The sequence below is a fragment of the Empidonax traillii genome, unplaced genomic scaffold (assembly GCF_003031625.1).
Source record: "Empidonax traillii isolate 1590-97213 ecotype Southwest subspecies unplaced genomic scaffold, ASM303162v1 scaffold244:size1524873, whole genome shotgun sequence".
NCBI lineage: Eukaryota > Metazoa > Chordata > Aves > Passeriformes > Tyrannidae > Empidonax > Empidonax traillii.
Window position 1 is genome coordinate 1,504,830 of NW_020955437.1, and position 10,722 is coordinate 1,515,551.

At 35.4% G+C, this 10,722-nt stretch overlaps 1 protein-coding gene across 1 annotated transcript in view; it reads right to left on the bottom strand.

The window, feature by feature from the left end:
• Positions 1 to 10,722, bottom strand: part of MYO16 (myosin XVI) — a 182,581-nt gene that overhangs the window by 166,568 nt on the left and 5,291 nt on the right. Inside the window, exons 4-6 of the mRNA XM_027888682.1 lie at positions 7,600 to 7,750; positions 1,840 to 1,950; positions 64 to 129 (exon numbers count right to left, since the gene is read on the bottom strand). Of these exons, the coding sequence (XP_027744483.1) occupies positions 64 to 129; positions 1,840 to 1,950; positions 7,600 to 7,750 (328 nt within the window). The remainder of the gene's footprint in view (positions 1 to 63; positions 130 to 1,839; positions 1,951 to 7,599; positions 7,751 to 10,722) is intronic.

Consider the following 10,722-nt stretch of genomic DNA (forward strand, 5'->3'; position numbering starts at 1 on the left):
TGCAAAATGAACTATAGGAATCCTGAAAAAATATCCACAATCTTTTAAAAAGAGAATGCTTACCATGGTAGAATAAATAGGAAGTTCTTTAAATGGGTTAACGAGCAACAGTATATCACCAATGTAGGTCTGAAAAAAGAAGATATAGTTGCTTTATTAAAAATTAAATCGAAAGTTTAAGGAGGCTAATGGTTTTCTTCCAGAGAGAACTCTTGGCAAAGTTTCTTAAATCTAGTTATCAACATGCTACGCATAATTCATGAATTCAGAGCTTATAACCTCATAGTTTGAACTTTAGGACTAAATTTACAATTCGTACAGAATTAATGACTCTTTTTGTAACAAAACTGAGTTCTTCACGAGAAAAATTATGCACAGAAAAACTGCACTGCATATATTATTAGTAATTATTTGAAAGTTAATTTGTAATTTAGCATTTGCTAAACTACAAAAATGTGACATGCCTACCAGAAAAACAAGCTGCTCAAGTGGGATAGATGACATAATTTAGAAATGTTATATTGGTTATCCAGAACTAATACACTGAAACATGTTGCTTGTGGGATAAGATAGAGCAACTGATACACATATAAGTGTTTATGAAAGTACATCTGTACATGGACATATGAAAATGCATGCAGATAAAACTATCCTGACTATATTAAAAAGAAGTAAACCATCTAATGATGGCAAAGTTTGCAAGATGTTTCTTCTCATAGTTGAGGATATTGGTGGATGAAAGGCTGGATATGAGCACTCTCAGCCCAGAAAGCCAATTGTATCCCGGGCTGCATCAAAAGCAGGGTGGCCAGCAGGTCGAGTGCAGTGATTCTGACCCTCTGCTCTGCACTTGTGAGAGCCCACCTGGACTGCTGCATCCAGCTCTGGGGCCCCCAGAATAAGAGAGACATGGACATGTTAGAGTGGGTCCAGAGGAGGGCCACAGAGATGATCAGAGGGTTGGACCTAAAGGGTGCCTACAAGAAGGATACAAAGGAACTCTTTATCAGGGATTGAAGTGTCCCAGAATGAGGGGTAATGGTTTTAAATTGAAAGGTAGGAGATTTAGATTAGATACTAGGAAAAAACTTCTTTACTGTGAGAGTGGTGAGGCACTGGAACAGGTTGCCCAGAGGAATTGTGGATGTCAGATCCCTGGAGATATTCAAAACCAGGTTGGATGGGGCTCTGAGCTCAACCTGGCTTAGCGGAAAGTGTTCCTGGCCATGGCAGGAGGGTTGAAACTAGATGATCTTCAAGGTTCCAGTCATGCTATCTTTTTCAAAATGAAGCAGCTTGATTTGAGGAGGCAGAAAATATTGCCTTTCATAGTAAAAGTACTGTTTTTCTTCTAAGAGGTAGTAATATATTTCCCCTCTCTCACCTACTCTGACTTCACTGTTGGGTTTTCCTGAAGAATGAAACTCTATTAAGCATCACAAACATGAAGTAGGAAGCTTCAAGGATCTTTTGGAGGCTTGAGTAGGAAGATTACACATTGTGGTGCACTGCCCCTCAGGCCACACTATCATCTGAATGAGCTTTAAACACTCATTCATGACATCAGCGTTTACCAATATACTTCCTCTGTGAAATAAACACACATAAATTATATCCAAAACTATCTGAAGTGATATTCCTTTTTTTATTTCTCCTTTTCTTACCTAAACTTCAGAAGCTGCAGGGCTTACACACACACATATGCTCTGATCTATTTAAAATTAGTCATGAGTTCAGGGCAGGTCACTGCCCAGTAGTTATGATAGTAATCTTATTTTTTCTATTCTCTCTTTGCTCTTTTTTTGAAAGCATACTGTTGACAGGTGAATAGCAACTCACATATATCTGATTATTATTGAAGCGCTTCTGAATCTCATAAAGCAGGCTGCTGTCTGTTAGCTCACTCAGAGAAGCCAGGTCATCATTTGGAGCTGGAGGCATTAGCTTTATCTAGAAAACAAAAATTAGAGAAATAAAGTAACTTCAAAACTAATCATTTTATACCATAATGTTCTAACCTGCAGTATAAACCTAGACCACTAGAATTATGGAAGAAAAATGCATTAGGAAATCAGAAAGTTGTCACTCCCAAACAATTTCACATCACTAATTCTAATCAAGAGAAGAATATAAAAATTATTGTCGATGTTAAGGTGTATAACTTAAGTCTGATAGGCTCTTAAGAACACAGATCGCTACCAGAGTGCCATTCACAATCCTTAAACCCATAAAGACTTCCAGCTCAAATGCCATTCTCCTGATCTCTTCATTAAATGTTTATGGCAGAAGAAATCAAGACTATTAGTTAGTGCACTTGTAAACTATTTATTTCCCACTATTTAACAAAATTCTCACACTACTCTTCAACACATGGGATTTGAAATTCTATTGCAATTTTTCTTGCAGATTAGAAGTTAGTAAGAAGTGGGGATCGTGTTGGCAAGGATACCAGAAGATAATCAGAAGAACACACTAAGCCAAAACTGGTGAGTGAAATTAGTTTAACATTTTTGAGCTGTAGGATGAATAGTATAAACTCTGCAAGGGAAAGGAAAAAAGTAAATGCTAATGAAAAAAAAAATATCCAAAAGATAAAGTCAGAATCAGAGAAAGTAGAAAAAAAATCAATGATAATGGAAGGTCAATTAAAACCAAAAAGCACATTGATAAGCACTGTGTTTATAAATTATTATCTACACTTATTATGTAGTTTGATTCATTTCTTATGTCAGCCCAAAGAAAAACACATTTGCATGTCAGTAAAATACCTAGAAACAGAAAATTCTCCTGTGAACAGTGGCAGAATGGCAGAATTGAGTTTGTTCAGAGTTTACTAACTCAGTGTCTCTTTTGAGGATGGGTAAAGAAGATAAAGCTTTTTTCTTCTACTGCTTTGTTTAAAAATGAAGGTCCTGGAGAAAAGCAGACACTGCCTTTTTTTGGCAAACAACTCATCATCTTCAATCTCTGGCAATGTGAGGAGGTCATTGACAGAAGCAGCAAGCAGACTGGGTGATACTGAAGGGAATATTCTGACAAGGAGAAGACCTCAAAGACTGTGGATGCCTGCATTTAATACTGGGGATCTGATCCAAAACTACCGAACCTCAATTATTTCCATAGGTTCAAGGTCTAGTTCAGAAAACATGATACTCTGGGTTCACTACTATGCCTATACACCTAGAGGTGTATGTCTACATATAACAGAGGTTTATTCCTCACCCATTAAAGTGAATGAAAATTTCTCTGTCACACAGAAGATAGAATTTCTTGCTCTTTTGTTTCTAATCACGGCAGTTGGATGTAGAGCTGGCTAGAAAACAAGAATTCAACTTGGCCAAAAAAAAAATGTTTTGATACTTGTCTTTGATGATGTACATTGGAACAGAAAAACCGAACAAAAGAATTCCAAGAGCATTTTAAATGTCTTGTAGAGGGAGAGCAGATGAAAGACAGAGGTCTGTGTCCTCCTTTCCTTAATAGTGTGCTCACCTGGCTTGCAGGAACAAAACAGGTGTTAGTCTTCACCGCACTACCTTATGTGCTATCAAGACTCAGAACATCTGTGCCAAAGAATGACTTGTCTTAATCTATGTCAAATCTATCTCAAATAAAAATAAAAATCTGTCTCAAATAAAAGAAGGGTTTGCCCTGGGACTCTCCTTATTTTCAGAACTTTTTAGCACACCTCCTTATTCATTCATGCTTCATATCAGCTAGTCCTCATGCAGATGAAACCTGGATATCATTCAGGTCACAAATCAATGGTCATTTCCTGCAGGCCATTTGGGCATGGCCCCATCTCTGGAGGAAGAAAAAGGAGTTTTGCCTTATGGATGTGTACTGACCCATCCCACATAACCCTAGTCCAGCAAATAGGTCTTGGCTTTTTTTTTCATTTTATAGTCTGGCCTAAGTATGGTCAAAGATGCTCATTCTGTAGATAGATGGTTAGAAATGTGAAGGGTTCAGTTAAACTCTGAGTGAGGAAATCAAAATAATTTCTCATCAACTTTTTATTCTACAAAGTCTGGGATTTGGTGTTTCAGCATTTTCTACCAGACTCCGCCTCCAGAAGTTTTTGAGATTTTTGTAATGCTAGCAATGAAGATTCCTATTTACTCACTTAAATTATATCCATTTAACAAGATTCACAATCTCCTCATATAAAATTCTTTAATTATTTACATTTTTTACATACTTGTGTCACTGAAATATGTATGCATTCCAACTCTTATGTGTAATATTATGATATACACAGCTGTCCCCTTATCGTAAGTGATACTGGAATAATCAAAAGGGTAGCAGGTATCTATCACATAGTTCATATGACCATATGACCAATATGCAAAGAACTACAAGACAAAGACAATTTTTTGTTTTTAAAAGAAAAGACCCAGTTAAGAAAAAGAAAATATTTAATCTATATTTATCTGCAGCATGAAGCACATAATTCAATTCCAGGCCAGTAATTTCAATCGGTTATCAAAAAAATATCTTTCCCTCAGAGGGAAAGAAATTGTTGGCTATGATAAAATTCTGGAAATTACTCATACTGCTTTCTTTGTTTGGAGCATAGATCTTGACATTACAGACAATCAAAGAGCACCTTTTACCAAGGAAAAAGCAAAAGCTAATACAAGAGATGCACAAAAACCTTTGTCAATGTAGTCGTTTGATCCCCTCCTGTGCTTCATGTAATAAAAATCCTACTTCATGAGAAATATTTTCTTAAGTCTCTTTTTCATCATGTTTGCAATTAAAAGAACCTGAAGCTACAGTTAAATTTGAATTGTTAAGTCTCTCAAAGCCAAAAAAATCATGAGCTTTTTTTATTAAGAATGCATGTTTCAAATGTACTAGGATAAAATTTTTCTCTCTGATCCTCCAATAACAGCCTAATCTGCATGCCATACTGCCTAAGAATGTATGATATTTCTGACACAATGCATACACAATGTCATGCCAATATATTTCAATAATATGTGTATAAAAAAGCCAAGTAATGACTCCACATAACCTACTGAAAAATTAAACAGAACATGATTACTTTTAGCATACTTTGGAATGCAATTGCTAAGAATAAGACAATGAAATCCATTAGAATGTGTAACCAAAAGGCTGGAACAGAAGGAAGGGGTTGTTCAAAGTTTTCCTTTGCTACCAGCACTAAATAAGAACTTTATTTGTTATGTTGGGAAATTAAAAAAAAAAATGGTCTCTGAAAACTAAGATCTAAATATTATGTACACAAATATGGAGATTTAGATTTATATATATATATATATATATAGACACACATACACAGAGTTTATAATGCATGGCTATTAGTATAGAACACAATCCCTTTATTTCCAGGATCACAATTAGGTCACTTCAAAAAAGAAAAAAATTGCATATTTTCATTTCACAAAATCTAGGTATTCTTTAGTTTAGTAAAATTTAACTATTTCCGAAAGTGTTTAAACCGGTTTATTCTCTTTTCTTCATAGAAGCTAAAGCTCATTAAGCCCTTGCCAACTGAAAAGTTCTGTAATCTATTAATTTTTTTTATGCAACCACTCATTTAAAAACTCACTGAAACAGCACCATTTCTAACCTATGCCCTGTTAGTGATGATTTCAAAGATAGGATCTTCCTGCTTATTCTTTTCCAAGGGAGTATCACTACTTACTCAGTAACTACTGTACTAAGCAAGATTTGTAGTTTTTAGTGCTTCTAAAAAAACCCCAAGATATATATTCCTTCTAACTTTTTTAGAGAGGAATTTCACAGAGAGTTTTCTGCAGAAATTTCTCAACTAATGGAGCTCAAAGAGATTGATCTTTAAGTCTGCTGTCTTGTGTTTGATTTGTAACTACTGGGGGAAGTTCTACCGAAGTATGGTGAAACAGCAGGAGTACTTTCGAAAACCTGCCCTGGGACCCAGAAGAGACTATAGGTCATGGTGGAGAACGAAATTACCAAAATGTTTCTGTCTGTGTTTTAGTGCACAAACTATGAAGCAAAGGTTTAGCTCAGAGATAATGAAAAGCCAAATATTTTTAACTAGGCTTGCATCAAAAGAGAATCAAGCAGAAAGAAGCATCTATGTTCATGTTCACACTACTGCTGAACATCTAGAAGGAAGCGATGGTCTTGGCAAGATCCTAAGTTAAACACCTCCCTCTCTTTTACTACAGTTATAGGAGGGTTCCTTCTAAAAGGGTTGCAAGCATTCACTTTTCTAAGCAGCATTGCTTGTCCCTTGAATTGACTATTTTCATCACATCACATCAGTCAGCAACACCAGAAATTTTAAGACATGAAAACAAGATCTAAGCCAAGCGCAAAACACTTTGTGGTATCTTCTGACTGAATAGGGAACTGAGTGCTCTACAGGATCCCAAAGCTGAGGACTTTCAGAGATTGACTCGTATAATTCACTTACGAACCCACTGATTGATTTCATATGATCAAGCCATTCCTCTGAAACACAAACAAATAAAGGCAGTGGAACTTGCATTCTTCTGCCAAGACAGTTACGCAGCTTTTTGAACTGAAGGTGGCTTAAATGAAATCAATATCTTTCTCCTTTGTTTTGCTTCAAATTCACAGTAAGCTATTTCAAATGGAAATATTCCCCTCCACCACCCCCACCTCCACAATTCTAAAGTAATGTTTTCTTAAATGGCTAAATACTTCTGGAATATGTGCTTCTGAAATGCATGTAACAGAAAATAAAACTCTTGTAGCACAAAAAAACACAAACAAGCAAACAAACACAAACAAACCAAACTCAATCCCCAACAAAACAAACCAACCAAAACCGCAAAAAAAAAACAAACCAAAACAAGCAAAAAACCCAAAACCTGACAAACAGAAACCAAAAACAAACAAGCAAGCAAGCAAACAAACAGTAAAAACAACAACAACAAAAAGAAACACACACACCATCCCCTCAAAAAAAATGCCAAACTCCAAGTAATGAACTCAAACTCGGGATGTGTTAAATTTATAAGCAAGATATAATTGCCTCCTTTTGCATTCATCCTGTACACTGAATGAGATTGTGATGTTGGCTGGGGAGAAAACTGCAAAGGGTATCCAAATAACCAGTGCCTGTAACCTAATACATTATCACAAGAAAGACAGTTAACTCTGCATCTGTAAATCTGGCAATTCCTAGATTTAAATTACAGTCACTTACTTTGCAACTTGATATTCCTTACACATTCTTTTTGTTTTTACAGTCTCCCAGGTTGTGTTTCTTTCTTTTGTACACCGACCTTGGAGACAAGAGCACACTCTGGGCAGCGCTAACAGTTGTCCCTCCCCTGTTGTGAACCATGAATCAGAGTTTGAGGAGCTCTGAGCCCTCAGACTGCCTCAGCCCCTGACCTGCCACCAGTAGCTGGCAAAGAAGTAGCTGTTCAGTTTGCAGAGGGAACTCTGCAGGGCCAGACTTAATGCAGGAAGTGATCAAGGTGACAAGGCTCCACAGTGCAAAAGATATTGCTGTGTGGTCAGAGAAAAAAATACCACGGTCTTCAGCTTCAATGTTACAATTTCCATACCTAATCACTAAAGAAAAGAAATCAAGAAACTGCATGTCGTTACCTGTTCAAGTTTGGTTGTGGTGTTCACAGTGACATTTTCAGAGGCACTGTCTTGAGATTGTTGCTTGCATAAGGCTTTAGCTGCATCTTTAAACATGGTGTCTTTCTCCAGCAAACTGTCTTGCTTGGCAATCGGTAAAGCCAGGGGATTGCTACAAAGAGAATCAATAAAACAATTAGACTCCTACTGAAGATGTCAGACAAACAAATGTGGGTGGCACAAGCGCCGAAGTGAGATACATCTCAGGGATGAGACACAAGTTCCTGGTCCAATTACAAAAAAGAAACTGGTGAGAAACGAAGTGTTCACATAGGTCGGTCTGTTCCCAAAGACACAGAGCAAAACACTTTGATTTAAAATTCACCTTTATGCATTTCTTTTCTGAAGCAGAATTGAACAATCAGAAGAAAATATGCATGAGTCTGCTTTTGACAGCACTAGGCTGGCAAATCAATAGCCAGATTTGAAACAATTTAAAAAGCACAGTGCTACCCTACACAATACTGTTTTGAAAAATAGTATGTTCTAACATAATGTAATACAGGTATTGCCATTGCAATAATACAATTATTTTATTTAAAATTTAAAAAAAATTAAATTCCATCACTTTTTAGCTCACTTTTAATTAGGCAGTATCCAATATATATTTTATGACCAGAAGCTGCTCTGAATTTTTGCTAAGGTAAAAAACCAAACCAAACCAAAACACCCGCAAGCAAATAGCACACTCCTGACCATAACAATACACAACAGTCTTCATCCACATAAAAGTTAAATCTATTCTTACACACATGGAGTTGTTTTCCCTACTGACAGTTCAGACAATATGACACTTCCAAAATACAACAATGTCAAAATCTTGGATGATTTTGGCAGCATTGTATATCCAGAGGAATTAGCAAGGAATCAGCCCCAGGAGTTGAGAACACAAACATCTTAAAAAATAACTGTCTGGATTCTGACAGTGCAAAGGAGACAATCTCATGGAGTGTACAACAGCTCTTTGCCAGAATGTATACATGACTTCTTTGAAAGGAAATCTGGACTCAATATGGGAATGTGGGAACAGTGCATTCCACTATGGAATAAAGTCCAAACTTAGATAAAATAAATCTCGTAATTACTCAAAAGTTACTTGACTTTAATCACTAATTATAAAAAAAGTCAAGATTACACACACAGTGAACTCAAATGAAATTACGGAGGACCCACAGATAACAGTGATAGCAATTCATGATAAGAACTGGTGTTAGAAAGAGAACTGACACACACATATAAATTTTAGGAACAAAGAAGAAAGTATCTTCTAAGCAGAATTCACTGGAAAAAAGTCAAAGCAGTTTCCCATTGAATACAGTATAGACAAACAAAACTTTTCTTTTGATGAAACAGTCTGAAAACACTGAAGGAATTTGTAGAAACATTTTATAATGAAGTATACAATATTTTCCTCCTCAAAATTTGCTTCAGACATTTAAATTTAAAATGTCTAGAGGAACATTAGTGAAAATAAAATTTTTATTTAGTGTTTTGATTGACCTAAAATAATTTGTTTATCAAATATCACATGGGCAAAACATCCAAACCCCTTTCTCTTGATTTGAACTGCAGAAGAGAAAAGCCATTATCCAAGTATTTTTCTGAACTTGGCAATTAGGATAAGACATATCAGTGATTAGATTGTAGAATAATTTAAATAACTGGAACACTTTTTTTATGTGATGTTTCTTTTGAATTGAGAAGATCCAGGATTTTTTTGCTGTGAAGATGAACCTTACCCATTTAATCTTACCACTTTTGTATTAACTACACAACACTCACTAAAATTCAGCTGTAAACTTCTTGAAATCAAATAAACCTTCCAGGTGTCACAAAAGAGAAGTAGGTTGTAAATCACAGCAAAGTGTTGGGGAAAAAAAGGTGCCTACTTTTTCCACAGATGCATTTTGAACTTAAGAGGACAATAATAACATAATACATAACTTAACAGGCATGTTTCATGTCCTGATGGACAGGAGAATAGCCTATAAATTGTGTGCATTTATGAGGTATTAATAAGACTTCATGTGATGGAAATGCTGACATGTAATTCATATAACAACAAAAATGTCAAAGATTCTGTGAAAGAAAAAGCTTATTAAATTAATTCCAACAGTTCATTAAGACTCAGGTTCAAGAAGACATTATGAAAAATAAAATTAAAAGAGTGTTTTTTTAGAAAAATATATCTATTAACATTCATATGTATTTTTATTACAAGATTAAGTCAAGAAACACCTTTGAAAGCTGAACTATAGGACAGCACAAGGGGAGATTTTATGTTAATGTAAGCAAGTAGATTAGCATAAATGGTCTTCTTTTATAAAAATTAATGGATAATTAATAGTTAATTAACCACAAAGGGAGACTTAAACCAAAATAATGTTGCATAGTAGACAGGAAGAAGTGTTATCTAGGATAATCTTACTTGAACATTGTAGGACTTGCTACTCGCCTATCTGACTGGAAAAAATCTTGAATGTTATATGGAGGAATAGAAATTTTAAATTTTAGGCAAAGAAGCCTTTATATATGGAATTAATTTCAAGTTTTGTGTGTTTTTATTGGAGTCTTTTAGATAAGCTGACAGTTTTCTACAGACTGCCATCCTCTAGCATGCCTTTTATTTAAAATAAGAAATCATACAAAAAACTGAGAATTGACAGATAACTGGAAGTTTTATCGTCAATACTGGAAGCACTAGGGCAGCTTTTAACTTGATAGAGAGAACTATATCTAGGCAGACTGCAATGATATTTTTATGGCCTCTTTGAGTTTATTGCTTTTGTTGGAAGGAACTTCCAACTGTTACTTGTAGGGAGAAGAGTTTCAGAATGAGCAAGGCAGCTCAGTGAGTGCCAGCTACAGCCAATCCACTATAGTCAACTTTCTAATCCACCAATCCTAAATCAGATAGAAAAAAATACTCAGTAGCTCAGTAAAAGAACAAGAAGAAATATTGTAATACTATTAGTGCTTCATGATAGCATGAATTCAGTTATACTAACTCAATGCTTGGCTAAAGGAAACCTACCTTCTACTTCTGCTATTATGACATTTCAAAAATTAAAGGTTTTCTTTATG